Below are 23,683 nucleotides of genomic sequence, written 5' to 3'. Positions count from 1 at the left end.
CACGTTGCCTGATGCTCTACTGATTTGGTCTACTTGCTCATTGGCAAAATATGAATATTCTTCCTTGATAATGCCATATCCTCTTTTCCAAAGGGGAGGAAAGGTACAAAGCTCTTTTGACTACTGCACAGTAGCTCTTTCCCTAATTAGCAATGTTCTTTTACAGCACTGAGAAATGAGGACCTTTTGTTTACCATTAGTTGAGGTAAGTGTATCTTGCTTTTATTTGGGTTTAAGACTACTTTAAAGGAGTAGCTTTTCAGCTGCAGCATGGTTTGTCAAGATTACAATATTTATGACTGCATAAAATACATAAGTAAAAAAAAAGTTATGATTTGTAGAGTTTGTTATCAAGAGCTGAGACATCTTTACAGAACTGCAAATACTGGCTTCCTAACTGCTAGTTGATAATTTTGCTGGCAAGAGCATTTTGTTACGCTTTTCTTTAATCTCTACACCCTTTTGTCCAAGTGCTATAGGAACTAGCAAGAAAGTCAGCTGTAACTGTGGTTAAACTGTTGTAACAGCATTAGATAAACTGTGCTGATTCTTCATTAAAACACCCTTCGTTTGAAGCTACAACATAAGAGGCGATTCTTTTTCTTCAAAAGGAACTATCCACATGCTCTGTGCCTGTAACACTTCACATTGATTACAAAAAATTTAACAATGCAATCACTAACATACCCCACTAATGAGAAATTATGAGAAATTGTTCGATGCAGAACCTTCTGCATCAGTCAACTCTGATCGATAAGAAAGCTATCAATTTTGAAATTTAGATTTAATGCGTTTTCAAGAAGCTAATGAGAAAGGAGCAACTTAAAATAAATACCATCATTAAAACTGCAAACTGTTACAATGATATATTATAAACTTGTCCTAAATAAACCTAGTGCTTCAAAAATTTACCAGTGAATTCGTATTACAAAATATGTGAAAATACAATAGAATACCACAAAACAACGTCCTTTTTTTGGGGTCAACAATGACGCCAAGATGGTTCCGTCTTAACTTTTAAAATCGTTAATAGAACATATTGTAATATATAAGTTGCAATTTGGTTGAAATCTAGAGAACATCCCCACCAAAACTCAATCTTCTTCATTTCTCCTCTAAAACTAGTGCCAAACTTCCTGTCAAAGTTGGTATTTTCTTGAAGAGCTTTAAAATTTAGCCGTTACTTATTTTCTACTACTACATTTTGGCAGCAACTATTTATTGGTCTGTTATTGCAAAAAGTGCAATTTAACAATAAACCAGTTTGAAGGTCATTCTATGTCTTGAGGATACATACCATATATTTCTTTAAAAATAATCATACTTTTGTAAGCAATACTTTACAGTAGACACCTCAAATCTACCATAGATGTAAAACTTAAAACGAGAAAAATTTAGTCTCTAAATCTTTATACACATATTTATATTCGAGTTTCTATATATATTATATATATACACAAGCACAAGAGTATATATAAAATATATATAATCAGATTCAAAAAAGAACAAAAACTGGGCACTGTACATAAAATCTTTTTAAAACTCAAACAATAGAAAAACTTTAAACATTAAACAATTTTAATAAAAGTTTCTGTACAATGCTAAGCAGTTTTATTTACATATAGAAAATGTAATAGGAGTAGTGTTTGAAATTACAGAACTCCTTAAAATTTCAATGGCAGGTAATCTGGAAAAAATAACAGCATTCCATTCACAAATATTTTCAAGCAATAAATATGTATTTATAAATAGTGTAAATTTACATCAAGATTAGAAACAAAAATCACAAATCTGAAGTTTATTCCTTAGTCTATGTGCAACCCATTTATCTTTGTGACTTGGCTGTTAATTGTTTTAAATTTTATTTAGGAACCAAAAGTGTAACCGTCATGGTTTCAAAACAAGACAGAAAAACATAAAAGCAGTAAAAAAATTTATATCACCTAACTCTTCACATTAAAAAAAAAAAAAAAAGAAAAAAAAAAAGAAAAAAAAAAGTTGCCCAAAGAAAGACTTAAAATTTCTAACTACCTTACAAAGAAATGACCAGCTAAGCTAGTACTTTTTCCAAGGGAAATTCTGAAGGGGGAAAAATGGATGAAACCAACTCATCAGCCCAGAAACAGAGAAATACAAAAGAGGTGGTCTTCAAGTCAGTAGTCTGTATAATGTTGCCAGTTTTGTCAGATATATACAAAACATGGAATTATTTTTTTGAAGTACAGCTGGATGAGCTTTATTTGTTTTGAGTTCTGGAGTAGGAGGCAGTGCTCTCTCCTGTCCAGTTGGTTGACACTCCGCACTTGGAAGGTTGCATAGACACAGCTTTCAGCCAGCAGCCTTACGGGATAGCTACAAAAATCAGTGGTGCAGAACTGGGTCACTTCCTGAATATCAGAAAAGTTTTCATTTAATGTCCATGAAAAAATGTCAAGATGAGGAGGATGGCAATGGAGGAGCCTGAAAGAGAAAACATTAAATTACCTTTTCTACAACGGTGTAAAACTCTCGTGTTTAACCAAGACCTGCACAAACCGTAACCATGAGAGTTTAAAGTCACACACACTATTCTTTTTACACTTCAGGACTGTTTTGAGTGAATACTGGCATTTTTTTCCACCTTACTCAAATACAACGTGTATTTTATGAACACTCTGCATTAAGATTTTGCCTGTACTGCAGACTGGAGTAAGCTGTGGGGATGTCTGTGTTAATATGATGTGAGCAGCCACTACAAGTCCCACTGTGGCAGCAAAGAGCTGCATGTGGCTCAGTATAGATATATCTTTATACACTCTAAAACAGGGATTCTCAACCTGTTTACCAATGGGGAGATGGTCCATTTGTGGCTCTCCAAAGCCCTTGTGGGCTTCATTTTCCCTCCTCCCCTCTACCTGAACAGTAACATACCCCCCTGAGGTTAAGGTATCTGTGGAAAGGATCTCAGACTGGGGACAAAGTGCCTCAAGAGTGAGGTGTCTTGTTCCTGCCTGCCCTCAGGAGACAAGGTCTAGAAGACACCTAACTGCTTCCCAGCATTGCACTTTGTGGCATTCCATCAAAGTACTGAGTCTTTGATGGCATTTCCTCCTCTTTTCCTGCTAATTAGTGGAACCCCTTCAAGAAGCTGCTCACAGTCTTTACAGACACTTTAGATCATACCAGAGTACCCAGCTATGGAACTCTAATGCTGGTTGATCCCTGTGTTTGCTCCTGGTACTTCACCCCAGTCTCTCTTTGGCCTATTGCACCTTTGCCAGTTGAGATTATCTTCATCCTGTGATTTACAACAAACCTTGACCCTCCTCTTACACCTGAGAGAGGTCACTTTTAGGTGACTCTTCCCAATTGCATCTGTATCCCCTTGAAAAGAAATGAATGGCACACCAATTTCATACAAGAACAATTATCAATGTCCTTCAGGGCCCCAGCCTCAGGTTTTGGAGGGGAAAGGAGCTACTCACAGGCTGAGAACCCTTGTTCTAGGGACAGTATCATCACTGTTACCTATATTATGTATAAGCACAGACAACAAAATACCCCTCCCTCCCTCTCATCTCCATACAGAAACATTCTTCCCCATTTCCACTCAACTGGATGAAGTTTCTGAGAACAGGTGTTTATTTATATGCTTTTCTATAACAGACCATCACTTTGAAATTGCAGCATTTCACAGACTATAATGACAGTGACCTCCTAGAAGTGTGAACTGAAGTTCAACCAACCCAGGCTCTGTGGAACTAATGAAGAGAATTAAATTCAGAGGATATGGTCCCACACTCTCACCAGCCTCTAACTGCTGAACCTCGAGGCCTTAACTCAGAAGGTCACAACTTGGCATGCTACCAATACATGAAATAACTAAATACACGTTTTCTGCAGCACCTGGAAATGAATCAAAAGGCACAGCCCTTACTGGGCTGTCGTATTAAATTCAACATGAAATTCCCATAACACTTAGTCCAGTGTTTGTCTCCTTCGACAGAAAGCCAAGGCTTATAAATACATCCAGCATCGCTTTCATCGTGGTTACAAAAAAAAGCCATCTTTGCCTGGAACAATGAAACCTGGGTGAAATGTTAGGACAGTTGTGCTGACACAGTTCAAAGCAGGAGGCTGGCATATATAGCACAGAGCTATAATGGCAAAGAGGCTTTTTGCTTTAAATTGAAATGCAAAGGAGGCCCCAAGCCAAGAGACAGAACTGTTTGAGAGCATCCACTTGCTAAGCAGAAGGACAGTGCTGATTTGGGAGGGGATGGGTGGGGAAGGGGAAGGAAGGGTCTGAGTGCATAGGATGCTCTGCTGCTATACTGACTTCATACCACAACCAATGTATTAGAGATGCTCTTGAACCTGGTGCTAGTTTCTCCAAGCTTCACTGTCCTGATTCTTCCCATCTCCATCTGATCCAGTTATGGTCTTCAGGTGATCTCTATTGGATTTTTAAAGCCACAACTTTATGAATTGTAACATCATACTTTTCCTGAAAACTCAGTGGTTATGTTCTGCAGTAAGTTACTGTAGTATTTCACACAATTCTGACTCTTCAGGTTTTGTTCTGCAAATATCACATACAACCCAAACCTCCACTTGAATCAGAAAGTCCACGGCACTCATACAACGGAGCACCAAGACAGTCTACAACTGCTTTACAAATAATGTATTTATGCACCCACTTATTAATTTGACTTACTAATGTAAATTGATCATAGACTTGCATCAAGTCCTCCATTTTGTACTGTTCTAGCACCACAAAGTTTTCCAGGTTCGTGCTTATCTTTCGTGCACAGTCTTGGCAATGTACAACATAGGTCTTTCGAGAATTGCTCTCACTAGTGACAAAAAGCAGATCAAAGACTTCCACCTATTAGACAGGAAACAGAAAACCAAGCGTTACAATTTCATTTTTACAAAAGTTAAAACCATGAAAACTGCATTTTCTTCCCGATTTACAACCTTACCCTGTGCATGCAAAGAGAAAAATTAGATTTGTTCAGGAAGAATCTATTCTCCTAAGGCTCGGGCAAAGAAGTGAAACAGTGTAAAACCACTAATATTACACTTAGGATGTCTGCATGAACAGCGCCATGGGAAAGCTTTGTGTCAATATTGACAAAGCAGGATTCATTTGCTGAAGAAGGGTTACTCAGTAAGGTGGGGATTTAAAACAATTATACCTATTATTCCTTCTTACTGTCTGCTGAAGAAGTTTGTTATTTATTTCCTTACTACTGAACCACACATGCTCATCCTGCCCAAGAGGCTCTGTCAGAGGAAAACTGATTTTCAGGGGGTAGGAAAATGTTACTTTCTTTTAAGCTTCATGAAAACTATTATCCAATAGTTTAAAGCAACTGTTCACGGGAAATAAAATTAAAAATTTCAGCAAAAAGGTATGTTCTGCAGAAAAAAAGGACTTAAATTCTCTCTCTTCTGGGTGTGTTGTTGACTTCTGAAATGAAGACAGATACACCTTTAAAATGAAGCTCAGCAGATCAAATTTTATGCAGGAAGGGATAACAACATTTTATAATAACTGAGAATTGAAAATCGACCTAGTGAAAAACAATGTTGTGGAACTACTGTGAGAGACCCTTCAGCAAAACACAGCCTGTCTAGAAAAACATCTGGGTGAGCTCCTGGAAGGCAGTGCTGCATCACAAAGATGTGCTTACAGCACAGAGCAGATGCTGCAGCTTAAAAGAAAACTTTAAACATCATCAACAACAAAAGACAGGGAAAAATTTAAATAAGTACTACAGGAGTAGATGAGCTCAACACATTTTTACTGACCTCACAAATGCTACAGTAATGAGCTGGCTCGTCCTTTGCTCGTCCGTGCCAGACAATCTCCTTTCCTGCAGCAATCAGAGCTTCCCTCAGTGTCTGACACTGTTTGAGAGTTCTTAACAGGCAGTACCTGCAACCAAAAGCAGTTGTGTGTTCAGTTCAACATTCAACTGTAGAACAAGACTCAAGCAGGCTTCAGTTTCTTCCAAGACCCTGTACTTGGACCTTGCTCTTCCTCTGGGATTTCAAGAACAGCTGCCTAGAAGGAATCACTGGACTCATGGCTTAGGGAGAAGTCAGACCTTGTGCTCATGGATCTCTTTCAGGACTGCCCCATGCCCTGCAAACAGGCTGTGCCTTTCATTTTTGACTGAAACACATGAATGCTCTTTTAAGCACAATGAACAATGTGTTTTCAAAAGCAATCCATGTATTTTATTCTGAACCATAAATTTGTCAGCAAAAAGTCAGCTTGAACTGCCAAGTTCAACATAGCTGTTTACATTCTGTGTGACTATAGCCTGATCCAAAGGACTTTTAACATCCTAAAACCCCTGTTACTTCCTCAGCACTACTAAGCTTTATTATCCCAAGTTTTCTGAAACTCCAAGTTCTGCCAGGAATCACTTTCCACAAAGTGGAAATAGAATCTATGAACATGTATCTTTTCCCATGCAAAAGGAAAAAAAACCAGGCAGGCTGGTATTAGGAAAAAAAAATCAACACAAAAAGTAATTCTAAAACTTATTTTATGACTGAAGAAAAGAACTGTTCAAATGTCAAATTAAAATCCAAAATTCCCTGTCATACCCCCTGTAAAGGCAAAAAAAATTAAATAATTTTATTGTCATAATTTTATACAGTTCTCTTCCTTACAAGAAAATGTAACTTGTTTTCTAGCATTTTATAAGCTACATATGTTCTTCAAAAAAAGCAGGCAAAATAGGTCACCAGATTTCTAAATTACAATGTTATTTACAATAATTTTAGCTCTCAGCTATCCTATTTATTTGAGCTGCAGCCTTTGCAGCCTTTAATTTTCTCCTCCACAGGGTGGTTACATTACATGCTCATTAGACGCAGAAGGAAAATTGAAAAAAATTAAGGGTGAAAACAAACATTGGACAGGAAACAAAGTGCTCAAGAGTTCTTATCAAATGTTTTCAACTTGATCCATTTCCAATTTTAAAGCCTGAAACATGTAACACATATATTCTCAATTTAAAAAAACCCACCACATTTCTTTTATGAGTTTCCAAGTAGTTAACAGAATCTCAGGATTTTGAAACACTCTCCTCTTGTTTTACACTCATACTGTTCATCTTCACTAAAAACAATGGCTTCACTATGGCTTCACTAACACCCTCACTGTAAGGATAACACAAAACTGAAGTGTGTTTCTCTGTGAAACATCTTATTTTCATATACCAAATTTCAAGAAAATTATACAGCTCATTAAGCTGTAACTCCTTCAACACTTTTCAAGTTTGATGTGAATGTGAGTTATGATGTTAAGGCCAACCACAGGTGATAGATTAAGTATTAATTCACTCGAGTGTTGGGTTATTGTGCTCCTGACAAGCTCAGTAACTTTGGAAAAGCATGCATTTATGCAGTACAGCCTGGTTTCAAATAAACTTAAAAGCTACTATTCTTCTCTTCTGCTGTTACCTGGAAAAATCTTTGGGCATCCCAAAGAGCAACAGGAAGCACACCTGCACACTTGCCACCATTGTTCTCCACTCCTGACTTCCAAAGTCTTTTCAAAGTGTTATTTTCAAAGTATTTTCTATTGTTACAGTTGTGAAAAAGAACTGCCCAGAATGTAACCCACTTATAACACTATTGCAATGCTTGCCAAATTTGCAAACAAAGCAGAACACAACAGCTTGAAGGTGAACTCGCCCTCCTTGGATAAAATTCAGGTCCTTGTAAAATGGCACTAGAAAATGTAAATGTTAACTATTTCACGTGTTTAAGGATGGGAGAAAGGATACAAACTATCACTGTGGAAACACAACAGAATTTCCTGAAGTTTGGGAAGCCTTAAGAAAGCCAAAAAGGTGCCCAGCAAAGTGACAGTGTGCAAGTTCAGTGGGGTCAGCTTTTAGTATTGCAGGCCTGTTTTTATTCTTGTACAGCGAGAATTCAGTTGGAAGAAAATCTAGACCATTCCCCTCTCATATTCTCTGCAGGTATGGCATAAAGATATGAGTAAATCATGTCCAGTCAAATTAGAATATTTAACAGAAGAGGATTTAAAAATGGACATAATCCTGATTTATTCTAGAAGGGCAGTGATAAACCCATTTGAATATTTAGATACTCAGTAAAACCTTTCAAAAGTGTGGAGACCATCCCAAAGGAAATGCAGAACTGACCTCTTTGTACCTTCCAGTAATAAATCTTCCCTGATACTGAAAAGTATTTCACCTAGCTTCATGATTTTGTGCAAAATAATTTCTCCCAAGTCACGTTCTTTTACATTTCTGAAACTATTTCTGTAATAGAACTTAGTATTTCAGTTACTTTGGAATTAAATTTTTAAGCCTTTATTACTATGTTCGCTCTACCTCTAAAATTCTTCTCTTCCTCAGATGCATTTATAAAAGTCCTTCTGGCTTCCATCTAAGAGATTTGCAGTTAATTTTTCTTTTCTTGAGGGTTGTCCTCCCTCAGCCAAGTTTTAAATCAGCCAAGTTTTAAATCATTTTTTCTGCTGTGTTCCTGCTCACAATTCTACTGTTAAAATCAAATCTTTAAAAAACATCTCATAAGAAAGTCTCAGGTTTTGCTCTTTGACTTTTATCTAGCAAGACAGCACTGAACTGCACATTAACTAAAAATATAACGAGGCATCAAATTTCTTCCAAAAGCAAAGTTTCCTTCTATTCCTTTTTCCCTTCTGCCTCTCCATTTCTTTTCATCACTAATCTTGTTTCCAGTATTTATCTCTATGCTCAAATTTTAGTTTATTGCCTCTGCAGTGGTTACTCTCACACAACCCACTAAGATGTATTTGTATTTATTTTTCAAATTGAATTAGAAGCTAGTTTTTATCCTTTTCCAAGAGCTCATCTTTTGTACTATGCTGATACCTAAGAAGCCTCAGAGACAGAAGTCCAAACTACCTGAACACTTTATGTATCTTTGACATGCTATTTTAGATAGACCTGTGCTTGGCAAAAAGATGACAGCTGTGTCACTTGTTTGTATTTCCTGATGACAAATGAAGCCAGCTATCCAAGATGAAATTCAACCAGCTCTATCAAAAATTACATTTTTTTCCAGCATTTTTATACACATGTATACACTCACATATATGTAGCACACAAATGTCTCTATTCTGTACCCAGAAAAATCCAGGTGCAGTGGATAACAGCTACTGGCCAGATGGTTTTTCCTGCAGACAAGGAGTCCACAGGAAAATGATGCAACTGCTTTCCTATCTGAAGGAAATTCATGAAGGTTTCTGCATTCCCAGTATGTTTACAAAGCCAAGGTCAGACACCAGGCTGTGGTGCTACTGATTTCTAGGAACTGCTATTCCATAACTACAGGAGTGACCACAACAAAAAGTTATCTCAGGCTGCTGCTACTGGACATTACAAACCAGAGCTGATCATCCCCCTTTTCCCCTCTGCACCCACAGCAGGAACTTGAGATCTGGCTGACAACTGACCTGGATGGGGGTGGCTTAATCCAAGAAAACTGGAAATGGTTTCAGTAGATTGGAAAAAGCGAATGCAGGCACGCCCGAAGTTTCTATGTGCTCCTCAGCACCTCTGTTTATTTGTGATGTACACCTAAAATTTGAGTCTCTTGCTAGAAAAAGCTGAGCTGCTGTCAGCCAGCAAGACAATAGCAAACTACCATTCTGTCTTCTGTGTTTCTTCTTAACATTTTAAGTGATTCTCTTGGAGAAGGATGCTGTGCTCAGTCACATTTTTCTCCTTTTAAACCCAAACCATGGCAAATGCAAGATGCAAGTGGCCAAAATATCAAAATCGTATTTTGTCAAGAACATTCCAGAACTCCTCTGAGCTTTACAATAGATGTCTGCTGGGCTTTATTCATATTTTACATAAATAAAGATAAAAGTGAAGCCTGTGGATTTGGTATTTTTAAATGGACTTTTTGGCTTCCTCCCACACTCTCCTGCATTTTCCTCTGTTTCTCATTTCTAACTATTTGGTTTCCCTTCTCCTTTTTATGACAGCTGGCATTGGGAATATGAGCACTAATTGCTTAATTGAAGGGGCAGGACTGCCAGGCCTTCAGCAAATACTTTCTTTACCCTAAGTATCAGTTCCTAGATTTTAGGAAAGTATTCACACACAAATACTACCCTATAACCAAGCTTTAGAGTGACGACAAACCTCCCTGTTGTCAACTTCCAACATTCTCAGTTCTTACAAATTTAACATTTCCCAATGCCACCCTTCTGCAACAGATGTTCAAGCCTAAATTAAATTCCTACTGTAAAAAGGTGTCACACTCAGATGTCACCAATAAATCCTACTGGGGGAAAAAAAGACACTCTTTTTCTTTGCCCTTTTTTTCACAAATTAACTTACCCATCTTTTAAAGCCCATTTCAAGGCAAATAATAAAAGCATTCAATGCTTCTTGATTCAGTATGTTGGTGAGACTAAGAAGGGCTCAGAAATGCTTTGGTAGAGTCAGGCAAAGCAGAAAGTGTTGCTACCAAAGGATTCTCATGATGAGTAATATGCTTTGGAATTCATTCCCTCACTTTCTTTAAGACAAACCTATGTTATATGCTGAAATGTTCATTCATTCCTCAACCTCAGTATGGTGCTGCAATATGATTTACATTTGCTTGAAGATGCACCCTTTAAAGAAAATCACTACAGATGCTTGAAGCCTGGAATATTCCTGCATTTTGGAATATGCGTATGAGAAATGTCACTAAACTCAATTATCATTTTATACATCAATCAATTCATTGTTCACAAGAGCAAAGGGAAGGAGGCACTCAAATTCCTACTTGTCTTTATTTAAAAGATTTATACTGGATCTCCAAATGACAGCATGAGAACACTAACTACAGTTCTAGAAACGTAGAATTAAGTTACAAAGTTAGGCTGTAAAAATGACTGTATATTCCAATTCTAATATTTGGATTGATGACCTAATTTTCTTATTTGTGATGATAGGTACTCTGAACAGCTGCTGTGATCAAAGTCAACTCTTTCTGAATTAAAATTGCTGAATTAAGTTTATGGCACATTTAACTAAAAAGTTACTTAGATGATTCTAAAGCTATGCAACAATTAACATCACATAAAACATAATAAAATTAGGGATACCTATAAACGCTGTGTGCAAAAAACAGAATCTAAAGTAATTTTGGTTTGGTTCCCAGGAACTGGAAAGTCTTGCAAAGAATTATTTATAAATCAACCACTGGTTTATGTGTGAAGAGAAAAAGGGCACAGCAAGTCCTCAAATAAACAAAACTTACTTTATCATTTCAAAAAGCTTTGGATCTGAGACCTTGATATTCCGAGCCATATTCCATGAAAGGTGAACCATGGGTACTATGGACTTCACGCTCTGCAGCTTATTCCACTCGTACCGTTCCACTGCCAACTTGTACTGACAGGCTGCACAAACACAGAGTTACAGAAGCAATTAGGTTAAGGAACAATTATCAACCAAGATCCCTCTGTTATAATAATAATTTATATCTTTTAGAGCTAAACTTCATTTTCAATGAGCCATTCATTCCAATTGCATTTCCATTCTTTAAAATGTCTTTTTAAAAAAAGTGTATTTATGGTGCTGAAAGAACACGCAATACCAGAGCAGCAACAGATACCTGTGAAGACAAGTTACTGGCAAGTATTCCATTTCTTTGTGGAACAGGGAACATTATTTAAAAAATGGTTCATTAGTAGACTTTCAAATATTCCAGATAAAAAAAAATTCCAGATTTGAAATGTCTGCATCTCACTCTATTCACAATTTATCATGATTTTACACTGCTATGGCATATAATCTCTTCTTGAGAGAAGAAGTGAGTCAGACTTTTTCATTAAGCAGCCTACTCACTCCACCCTTCTTTTAAAAATGTTTTACAAAATTTACTGTCACTGAACATGAGAGGTCTATCAGTCAATCACACAAACCTAGAGATACACTCTTTATTGCACCATATAAAGACACATTTTAAACTACTCAGGAAAACAGAAGCTTTTTTGGAAGTACATTATCTTCAAATGCATGAGAGACTCTTGTCTTAGCTGTGGAATTTCCTTCCACACTCACAGACAAAAATTCTCCAAGACCATGGTTCAAAACTAAAGGCTTCTAGAGCAGTAGGTCTGAGAAACCTAACACTCCTTTATGAACTAAATTTTGCAACTGTTTGCATTTTCTGATGCTCTCGCCAAACTGTCCCACCAATATCAGAGGACTAGTCCTTAAATTCATATGAAAGCCATAGTGAAGCTTGCTATGTAGTACAAATTTTGGGAGAAAAAGCTAAGAAATAGCCTAAGAAGACAGTGAATTAATATACACATTTTGTTTTTACAAGCCCATTCAAAGCAAAAGTGCCAAGACTGCATTTTTGCAGCTTTCTCTTCCTCTTACAATGGAATTATTTAAAGTTTCAACACATCATATTTTAAAAATACAGCCCACTGGGGTTTTTTATGTAGTAAAGCATAACAAGTTAGTAAGAACTGGCAGGTTCAGTGCCATGTGCAGTATAATATTACCTACACACAGCTCAGCACAGGCATTGCTCGCACATACCTGTGAGAGGGCCAACGTTCCATGCGATGTTGTTGCACCAACCAATAGCCTGAACCCAGTGAACAGTGCCAGCATTTATCCACACCAAATCCCCTGGTCTTTGAATAAATCTATAAACTGGGACATTGGCTTCATACAAATCTTCCAAGTTTGGCCACCAAGATCCCATTAGGAAATTCATATTGTTCCTGAAACAAGAGGGAAGATGAAGTCTTCAGCATTTACCAATGGACACATTAGTGGCAGATGCTTCAATGCAACTGCCTGTAAAAAATGACCATCACCATAAATGTTTTCTGCAGCTAATGAGTGACCCACAAAGAGCAGTCAAAATGAAAGTGTCATGTACAAAAATTCCTGATCATAATTCCACATTTCATATCCATCAATACATTAGAACACCTACCCATCCATCTGCCCATGTGAAGTCAGTTTAGAGCTTCCAGTTAAGTTCTATTTTCCTTTAAGTTTCCCAGTATTTTATGGATGCTGAGGCAGACAGACCCTTGGTCAGATCTAGTGTGGCACTGGTGCCCAATGCTGTTTCCTTTCATCACTCACTGATCTGCTGTACAGACCACACCAGCTCCCAAGGATGTTTTCTGTTTTGAACATGTACTCACACTGTCTGTGCATGCATGTGAAGCTTGCCCATACAACAAGCAACCTCTTGGCAACATTTTTACTGTGATCCATGGGTCTGCGCTCTCAGCCAAGAAATGCTGACCTCTCCTGAGCAGCATGGAAAAACTCCATAATCCGTATGGATTTCCTAACTATGAACTTTTCCCCTCTGGTTATGCAAAATCCACACTCCTCTTCCATCCTTATCCCAATATTATACTGTTTTTACACTGCACCAAGAAAAGATTATTTGCAATGCACAGTTTTCAAAGACAATTAAGTGCCTCTGCAGAAGCACTGTAGATATTCTGTGAGGTTACCAAGCTCTCAGGTCCTCTGTCAGCCTCAGAAGAGCAGTGACATGTGAGTAAAAAGGCCTGTTGTGCCAGAGATATGGCAATTCCATCAGTGGAAATTACATTTTTGAGATGGCTTATCTTTCTAAGGGTGGATGAAATAAGAACAGCTGTCAGTAGACAGGCAGAAAATACAGAGACACTGAGATGAATTTGCAGAGCTCTGGAAAAGTTCTGAAGTCAAGAGCTTAATCCAGTTTCAACTGGGTAAGAAAAACCTTCTCCCATACAATCAACCTCAGAGGCTCCTGCCTGAATATTGGCATGATTAGGGAATACAATGATGCTCCCTCTTTTTCATGTGTGTCCATGTACAAACAAGTATTGTTCTGTCTGTTTTTAAAGCAACCACTCTACACAAGACACAGCACAGAAATCCTAATCTTACAGCTGTAGTTCCCCAGTGCTCAGGACAGCTCAGCTTTTCCAGGGAGTTACAAATACGTAAGTCCAAGCAAAGCCTGCCATGATGCCTCCTGAGGTCTGAGCAAATTATGCTTTCCCTCTAAATGCAACAAGAAAACATGCCAAAATACCAATGACTCTGTATTTGCTTCTGTCAAGAGAATTCTGCTTTCTGTTTTTGTTATAGGCAATCCAAGTTTCTGTACATTGTACAAATGTGGTATTTTCTATGAACTCTTAGATTTTGCATTTTGACCTGCTTTAGAAGAGACTTTTCTGACTACATGGAAAACCCATAAAATAATGTCCCCTTAGAACACCCTCAGTAGTTTCCCCCCTCAGGTCTGAGAAAGGCACAAAAAATTTGGTAAAACACAAAAATAGCACGTTCAGCTTACTTTTCACAGAAGTCATTCATGACACCCCAATAGCTTTCAGGGACAACAAACCATTCACAGTCACCTGGACCAATATTTATATTTACTGAGCAAAAGTTGTTATTTTCTTGATGACCTGAAATTTAAGAGAAAAGTAAACACACTTTACACAAGGCCTTTCTATCAAAACAATGCCATGAAATGCAAAACCACAACTACTAAAAAAACTTACACCACAGTTCAAGTATTTTTATATATTTTATATGACACTTCCATACACTATTTAGGTGCTTCACACAGCTAAGCTACCAGTGACATGAGAATTCTGCTTCTGTTCATTTGTGGAAAACAGAAAGTTGGAACCACCCATCTTGGGGATCTGACCAATATTTCAGCAATTCCCTTCCTGTAGAGATAAATACTTCAAAAGCTCAGATTTTGGGTTTCATGGTATCTCCTGACAGTCCTGGTCAGGTGCAAAATTTTGTGACTTCAGGCACTGAAAGACAAGGAGTACAAAAATCTTTCTGAAAGAGATTTCAAAATCCATGTAGAAATGCCCAGTATTTTATCTTCTTTTGACAGCAGGAAAACCGAGTCATAATCCCTAATGGAATTTTACGAAGTTGTACTTCAGAAAAAAACAGACCCTGAAATTTAGTCCAGATTCCTCAAGTCTCAGTCCAGGGCCCCAACACAACATGATTCATCATAGAGAGTTGAGTCCTGTTCTCAGACAGTAAAAATGTAAGAAAGTGGAAGTTACTGATTTCTATGATTGCACCAGACTCACTTGGGAAGCCTCTAAAAACTTCCAAGGTATGTAAAAATACAAATACTGTCCACATATATAAACCCAACCTTCTTTATCTCCTTAAAGAATCCAGTATTGCATGCAAGAGGTCAGCAGGGCAATTCCCTAGCACTGCAGGAATCAGCAATTTCCACTACAAGCACTTTGAGCACGCAGAGTTCAGTTAAGTGAGAAATATAAAAATACTGAATATGTAGATGTATCAAGTTTAGGCGTGCTGCAAGATATAGGAAATCTGCAGTGCAGTTAAATCCAACACCCCACAGTAGAACCTGATTTTTTCATGCAGATTATACTCACCTGGTGTCCTGCTACCTGGAACCTTCATGTAGAGCTGCACTGTGTTCATGCCCAGGATGGTATGACCAACATGGCTTAGAAGATTTCCTGCTGATACCACACGTACAAAAGCAGGAAGTTTTGTCAGTTCATGGAGTTGCAACTTCCACCTGCAGCAAAATAGCAAATTGACAAAACTGTGAACCCCTGAAACTCTTAGAAGAGTTTGGGAAACAAACATTCTCAGAAAGTTGTTAGCATAGGTTCATAGGTTATCTGTGTTACTCTTTCAATTTTAAAATATTTCCAAATACAATCACAAATCTCACAGGCTAGTTGAGGGGAAACCTAATTTTGTAGCCAAAGCTGAAAACTACAGATCAGAAGATCTGGCATCTCTCTGGGATCCTACAAGAACTATTTCAAGTATCAAAATCCAATTCCCTATGAGCCTCAGTTTAGTTATGCTTAGGTTCATTTGAAGTCTCTCTCCCAATGGCTTGTTCAGAGGAATAGTTTATTAGCAACTAGCTTGTACCTACAAATGGAATTTCTTTTCTAGAAAAATGGCATCAATATCTAAAATTCTGTAACAACCTCTAATCACATCCACAGATGTACACACTGATCTTCTAGTGACTGCCACAGAAGATGTCATCATCTTAAGTGGTCCTTACTGCCCAAACACCATAAACTTTTCCTCTCTAATGACTGAAGTAGACCAGAATTTTTCTACTGCAGCTGGTGGGACTGACAGACTAGACATGCTGGATCTTTGATGGAAACATGTATTAACTAGAGATTGAACCCCAAATAATTATTACTGGACCATAAAAAACCACTTTCAGAGTATTTTTAATATTTTCTAAACTACCTTCATCTACTCACAGAAGGATATATATAGTTTAAATAATACTCAATTTTTATTTTTTGAGGCTCTTGAGTGGTATCATGGCTCACCCACAGGTAAGCACTGGTCTGGTCTTTGCTACGTATTTTGAACCTTGTTACTGGATAAAGAAGCAAGAGTTATGAAAAGGTGGAAACAGATGACAGTATGAATGAAAAAACCCATGAATAACAAAAATTCAGACAAACAAGAAAGAAAAAACCTTTAATCTTAGAATTTCTATGCAAAGACTAAAAAACTTGGTATTGTCAGAAGTAATAAAGTAGTAAGCAAACAATTCTAAGCCTCACAATGAAACAAAGGCAATGGATTAGAGAAGGAGGACTAGAAAGAATGGTTTCTGATGGATGTTTAAACTCATTTCTGGAAAAACAAAAATTCTGGAAAGAGAAGTCTGAAAAGATATTTTAGCATGTGGAGGACTCGTAACAACAGTTTGAAAACCAAAGGTAACCACTCCATTGTGGAAATGGGGTGTGCAACTGGAATTTATCAACAGACTGACTGATGTCTGAGAATACTACAATGAATTTCCTGAAGGATTATCATCATGTAGAATCCCACTGTGAGCAGGAGAAACTAATCAACTTACTTCTTGTCATCTGACAGGTCAATGTTGGTCCCAAACTTGATTGTTTTAAAAGGTCCTCTTCTCCTCCTCCCAGAGCTGCAAATATAAAAATGTATCAGGCAAATGTGAGAACGGAAAGATGTAAAATCGCACATATAACCAGCTACAGAATTTAAATACAGTTATACCACACTTACTTATCAGAAGATGTGGATTCATTATCTGAGTGGTCCTTGTGGTGACTCTTCTTCTCGTTTTCCTCCTATAAAATGCAATTTTGAAATGTTTTTACATAATACACACACACACACATAAAAGAACATATAAAATATATAGGTATGAAGTGGTAACACAGATATAATACATTTGTTTCAAGATATCGACGCAATTTGTGAAATATCCGTATCTGTGACTTTGTGTCAACATTTCTTCATTGTGAAGAAAAAAAAAAAAGTTAGTCAAATGCATTGAAAAGAAAATTCTTCATGGCTGCAGATTCCATGACACTCAGGCCAGAACGACAGAAAATGTCTACACTTTAAATATTTCTGCTGGCCTGCATTCAAGTTGGAAATGAGTATGTTGGTTTGCTCCATTATGAGGGTGATCTGGAATCCAGTATTAAAGAATTCTGTTAACTTTTTCAGATAAGAACATCTACCTCCCTTCAAAGTCAAGCAGGTATCCTGACAGGAAACTAGGATGACTAATATTTGTAAAACTAATTTAATAAATTCGATTATATAAAATCTTTTGAATTTTTCATAGTCATATGCTATTTTAGCACTAGCAGTAGCTGAGACCATGACTAGTGGAAAAAATCCAACCAATATTAAATGATGCAATTTTATCTTTTTTAGCAGACTGTGCTCAAAACCCTATTCTAAAGACTTCTATTTTGGCAAGTATATGGAGACAGAAGGAAAAAGAAAAGAGACAAAAAGGAAGAAGGAACTGTCTGGAGTCTATCCAAAGATCTCTGGCTTTGAATGGGATTGTTGTTAAATCTCAAAGTGCCCTGTGTACCTGAGAAAGTCTTATTCATCCTTTGAATGAAGGACAAAGAGAAACAAAAAGGAACCCAGTGATGATGGATTTATCAAATGCTGCAAGACGTGTTAGAAAAGCAATGTAATAGCTGTAAGAAGAATAAAGGAAAAAGATCACTTAGGGCAAGCCAAGAGAACTGTGGCTATAGAAAGAAGAAATAAAGCTTTCATTTAAACACTGAAAAGTCACCTAAGGACAGGTCAGAGCAGCGTTAGGCAAAGGACACATGTACAGTGTCTTTCTAATTTCCAGGGGGAAAATGAAAACCATCACTCTTAAAAATTATTTTATGTATTGCATTTTTACCACCAGTTTGTAACAGTGGGGGGAAAAAAAGAAATCAGAAAACCCTGCAGGACACATTGTGGTGCAAATCCAAAGCTGAGGCTTTCAGTGGTATGTGATCAATTATGTACATTTTTAAACATATCTATTTATATCTATATAGAGATATAGACAGATATAGATATATATTATGTTCCAGTGATGTAATGCTCTCCAGCCCCTCTGGAATGACATACAAGAATACAGCACTGATGCCACTGCTCCAGGGGCACTAGAAAACTTCAGCAAACGTCCTACTGAAATTTATTACCACTGCACAGGAAGAAAAATCCCAAGTTCTAAAAGATTTCCATGCCCCGTGCTTCCCAGTGGTATTCCTGGTTTTTTTTATTCATCCTGTACCAGGTCAAAGCCTTATGACTAGATTCCCTTCTGTTCTCTTTAACTACCAATTAATTTCTTTGTTTCTAATCCCTTCCTCTAAAGCCCAAAATTTTAACTCAGAATTTCTCTGTCCTTTCTTACTGAAATCATTCCTGTTTCTGTGTAAAGGCAGTGAAAACTGTAACAGTCAATTCCCCACACTGACATTTTCCCTATTTTCTAAAGAACAACTGGTCAAAATTATCTTCTTGTCTTAGTTCTGCCTTAGCCCAATCTTTTTGCAACACCAAGTAACATAAGCCTCCAAGGAGTGCCCATAGCCAGTTTCAAGAATGTGCTCACTACTTCAGTAAAAAATATTAAAAAGTAATACTAATAAAATCACATTTCACAGAATCCCAGAGTAACAGAATAGTTAGGGTTGGAAGGGACCTCTGGAGATCATGGAGTCCAACCCCCCTGCCAAGGCAGGAAGGGGAAATATTATTTCTAATACTTCACTCTGTCACGTAAGTCTAAAAACTTCTAAACTAAGTATGAACTGCTATGTTTGGAACCCAACAAAAGACAATTATTAGTGTAAACTTCTAATAGGCCACATCCAAATTAATTCAGGACAGTGTGAAGAATAAGGGATCTGATTTCAAGACAAGTGTGAAATTAGAAGCAATCCAAATTTTTAAAAAGCCTCGAGTTCTAAGTATTTTAATGTGAATTTTGACATTATAATATGAAAGCTTAAACTTATAAACTTTTAAAGCCGTGGGTTTTACATTATTAAACTGAAGTTTACACTAAGCATTTACGAAGAATTTACTATTTTACCCTCTATTCAAAACAGATCTTGAAAATTTACCTGTGCTCTGCATGCTAATGAAAATGTCTCTTTTTCCTTAGCAGTTTCTGCTTTTTCCAACAGCCATTATTAATTGGCTCGAGAGTCATTATTGCAGTCCATGAATTATAACTCAAATAGTAGCAATTAACTTACCCTTAAAGACTCCTGGAATGAGGAGGCCTGGTACTGTGCATATTTAGCAATTGTTGTATGAGATCTACTGCTTTCACAACGCCAGATTTTCTTTGTTCCAGTGGGGTCCCAGTTTTCATCTGCTGGCTGCAGTAGTTGTGTCCTTACTTCTACTATGTGTTCATTATTCGCTTCTACCAATGTCTTAGTAGAGAAGAGTCCTAGATCTAATCAATAGCAATAAAATTAATAAATGAAGGTTAAAATAGAATAAAAAGAATTCAGGAAAATGCCTGAATGTTATCGAAAGGTTTACTCTAAAATCATTTTTACCTGTTAGTCTTCACAACACTGCCCACCTGAATGTTAATTATTGACACCCAAAAAACTTTTCTCCATACATCCAGTAGAAAATTAGAAAAAACTTGGCAGCTATGGACTATATTACAAGAAACATTTTGCATGTCTTGGGTAAACAGATCTGCAAACATTGTTCAAATCTATTACCAAGAAAGCATTTTTCAGAGCTGAGTTTTAAGAATGTACTTCCATCACATAACGTCTCCTACCAGTAGTGATAGCTTATCTGTCTACAGACTTGAAAAAGTTGCACTGTCAAATTACAGATCATTAGATCTAAACACAAAGACATGCATCCAGTTTTTATAGGAAAATATCTAGCTGTAAACTTCCATATCCACAGCTCAGCTTCTCTCTGTGCTCAACAAAATCTGCTGTATTTGTGGTGGGGGTTTTTTTTGGCATGACCAAGATTAGAAACAGCAGCAAACTGAGAAATGACAAATTACCCTAACGACTTGGAATATACAGGTAATACAGTATTACAGAAATAAAATATCCACTTGTCAGAACTGAGAGATGTCTCTTTAAAAAACATACATTTCTCTCCAAAAGAAAAAAAAAAAAAAAAGGGTAAATTTACCTAATTTAAGCGCTCCAGCAAGGCCACGTATTACAGTAACGGGGTTGTTTGGATTTGTACAAAATTGATGTAAAGGTGGAAAGAAAGCATCTCGTTTATTTTCCAACTGCAAAATTATAACGGAATATTAGATGTCAGATCAATCTAGATTCCTTATTTGTAAAATAAGAAAGAATAGTAAAACAAAAGAGAAATAGCAGATAGAAACCAGGATTTTTTTCCATTTCCCTGCACAGTGGGGAATGAACAGCTACACCATACAATTCTTTCTATGGTAAATGCTGGGCTCACTCCTGAAATTATTTTGTTACTGTAATTTGTTTCTTGGCATGAATTATTCCCAGGTTGCTTCAGCTTTGCAACTCAGATTTCCTGTACTTAATTTCTTTATCTGACAGTAGCCTTGTACATTGCCTAAATCTACAGAATTCTCTGAAGAGCAGTACAGTTTCTTTTCAGAAGTAAAAAAGCGCTAATTTTACAGATAATGTATACAAGAAACAGTATAATTAAAAGACTACTCTCCTGATATATCTCATGTTAACCAGAAAGGTTGATTTGATTTTCTTATGCTTCTCTACACCTATAACCTCAATTTTATGCTATAGTCTCCCTCCTGATTTTTTTTTTTACTTGCTATGAGTCCTTTAGAGTGCCGAAGGCATTTCCAGCAATAAACAAAACACAGCACAGAGTCCCCAACAGTGGCACATCTGCACAGTCTGGGGCAGTGTGGTGACTTTCCAGCCTTGCAAGGACTCATCAAAGCTGGGATGGACTTTTATTAAGGCCTATGAGTTCAGGTGCAAGGCCTGGAAAACAGCTGGAAGCACTATTGCATCCAGCCTAACCCAGCTCTCAGGCAGCCTCTTGGGCACCATCAGACCCAAGTGCCAGCCTCTTCTGGTCCCTGAACTGAGGTGACCAAAGCCAACTTGAGCTTTTCACACTGCCTGTATGAACATACTGTAATTAATTCTTCTGCTATTAAGGAAGTGGATATCCTGTAATTTATTCTTTTATTACTAAGGAAGTTAACTCAATAAAGCTATTATGAAACTTTATTTTCAGAACAGAAGTTTCAATGCTTGCATGAGAAAATAGTACTCAACTAAACCCTGGCTTTTCCTGGTGACATTTTGTTCTTAACATCACCTCAGCTTTTGTTCATTTATCTTCACTATGTTTTGAAGCAGACTGTTGTGAGAGTTTAATTACTTGCTCATTTATACATAAGCCGCCACTTGCAAAAATTGTACGTGCATTTTTGAAATATTGTGCATTGTATCTAATGAACTGTTTTGCTTATTCTGCCAACATTTTGAGCATTAAAAAAAACCTAAAGTATTTTTCCTTCTGTTTACTGACATTCTTAATTTACAAGTACTTTCAAAGGCAAGCTATGTCACAAAATTATCTTTAAGGTTAGCATTTCTCCTGCTTATATACCAATTTGGAGAGCACCGTAATTAGAACTCAGCGATGAACAGTGCATCTTTAAAATAATTACATTATGTAACTCAGATATCCAAACAATTACAAAAGACAGGCAGCAATGCACTTCTGCCATTAGATTTACTTACATAAATACTAGGTGTAGGTGGATTCAGCTTGTCCTTTGGCAAGGGAGGGTACGGTGGAGGCGGTGGTCGTGGAGGTGGGCATTTATCCAATAGAATACTACTGTTAGATAAGCCATTTTTACCCAGATTCCTAAAAGGAAACAAGAGCTGTCTCTGTCAATACTTGACAAATAAAATAAATGCATATCAGTGTAATCTCTTATGCAAAATAACGTTGTATAAGGAAAAACCATAATTTAAGATGCAAATAAAGCCTGTGTGTTTTAATCAAGAATTTTCCATGTATAATTTGATATTATTCAAACTTATTCCCACTTTGCCTGCTGAATCTACAACATCACCACAGTCATTTTAAATAAAAGCAACATGACACATTTGACAAAATTTAACAGGAAAAGAATGTTTCAACTGGAAATGGAGAAGAACCTTAGCAGGTGGATGATCATTCCACAGGAGCTGAGGTAGCAGAGCAGAAGTCAGAAAATGCCAATGTCTCAGCCAAAAACCTGCTGAGTCACGAAAACCAACTACAGCTACACTACAGACACTGAACTGGACCACACCTACCCCTCCCTGCCTTACACATTTTGAAGCAGAAGGAGCCACTGCCACATAATCCATTTTTTGGAGCAATAAAGGGAGAGGCCCTACCCCCAGTGAGTAGCAGTGTCAATACCCTTGGCGTGTGACTCCAGGGAGATCCTCTCTGCCTGTATTTGCAGCCTCTCCCTGGAGATTTCCAGGTGTGCAGGACCCCATATGTGTAGTTTCTCCTATGATGGTGACCTGAAAAGCTTAGCCTGTAGTCAATACCCAGTCACCATCACTGGGAAAGTACTGACAAAACCATCCTTTACAGTCTTGTTAAAAATGACTCAACTTCTTCAAAATTCTTCCAACTAAACACTATTCAAATCCTTCTCCCAAACTCACTTGATTCACTGTTGTTACATCCCACAAAACAGGATGTTTCTAATGTACAATTTAGTCATATATCTTTACAAAATTCACTGGTTCCTAAAAGGTTTTTTTGATAATAACAGTCTTCAGCAGAAAACACAGCTGACTTAACATTAGATGAAACTCCCAGCAACAGAGACTGTTTCTATAACTGAGAAACATGGTACAGCCAGGTACTGGGTCATGAGATCACAGCTTCAAATCAAGCTACCACAACCCCTAAGATGGACTTAGGGCTTGAGATCAGATCAGACTGACATGACAAACACTTCAAAAAAAACCAAGCCAACAGCTCACACCCCCAAAAGCACACCTGTCAAAGTATCAAACAACTTATTCCTTGTGCTAGGTGAGTCCAATGCCATAATTTCACTTCCAAGAAAGTGAAAGAGTGATGCAGAAGCTTTGATTACTCATCATCCAACTTGGCAAAAAAATCACTGGCCAGTGCTTAATGTCTGATGTAGTTACTGCAAAGGCTTCATTGTCCCCACATACACAAAAAAATGCCAACAAAGCAAACAAAAGAAGAACCCAAAAATAATATGGCAATATAAAATCATCGCCGCACAGAAATTTATTGACTACAGCTGA

The 23,683-nt window shown here is 37.3% G+C and overlaps 1 protein-coding gene across 20 annotated transcripts in view; it reads right to left on the bottom strand.

The window, feature by feature from the left end:
- Nucleotides 1–200: 200 nt before the first annotated feature.
- KDM6A (lysine demethylase 6A) overlaps nt 201–23,683 on the bottom strand; it is a 151,929-nt gene continuing 128,446 nt past the window's right edge. For 13 of the 20 annotated variants that reach the window (XR_004238548.1, XR_004238551.1, XR_004238550.1 and 10 more), the window contains 12 exons: nt 22,130–22,259; nt 20,547–20,652; nt 19,625–19,830; nt 17,112–17,176; nt 16,936–17,010; nt 15,455–15,603; nt 14,362–14,476; nt 12,579–12,766; nt 11,281–11,422; nt 5,797–5,923; nt 4,357–4,867; nt 2,384–2,460 (listed from right to left, as the gene is read on the bottom strand). Coding sequence is in view for 7 of the 20 variants with exons in the window: in XM_032100975.1 (XP_031956866.1) it covers nt 4,379–4,435; nt 4,697–4,867; nt 5,797–5,923; nt 11,281–11,422; nt 12,579–12,766; nt 14,362–14,476; nt 15,455–15,603; nt 16,936–17,010; nt 17,112–17,176; nt 19,625–19,830; nt 20,547–20,652; nt 22,130–22,259 (1,531 nt within the window). In the remaining 13 variants the exon portion in view is untranslated. Of the gene's footprint in view, nt 2,461–4,356; nt 4,868–5,796; nt 5,924–11,280; nt 11,423–12,578; nt 12,767–14,361; nt 14,477–15,454; nt 15,604–16,935; nt 17,011–17,111; nt 17,177–19,624; nt 19,831–20,546; nt 20,653–22,129; nt 22,260–23,683 lie in introns of all 20 variants that reach the window. The other 7 variants (XM_032100976.1, XM_032100979.1, XM_032100983.1 and 4 more) reach the window with 2 other exon arrangements.

This window comes from Corvus moneduloides, chromosome 2 (genome assembly GCF_009650955.1).
Source record: "Corvus moneduloides isolate bCorMon1 chromosome 2, bCorMon1.pri, whole genome shotgun sequence".
Classification (NCBI taxonomy): domain Eukaryota; kingdom Metazoa; phylum Chordata; class Aves; order Passeriformes; family Corvidae; genus Corvus; species Corvus moneduloides.
This window is presented reverse-complemented; position numbering and strand designations above follow the sequence as displayed.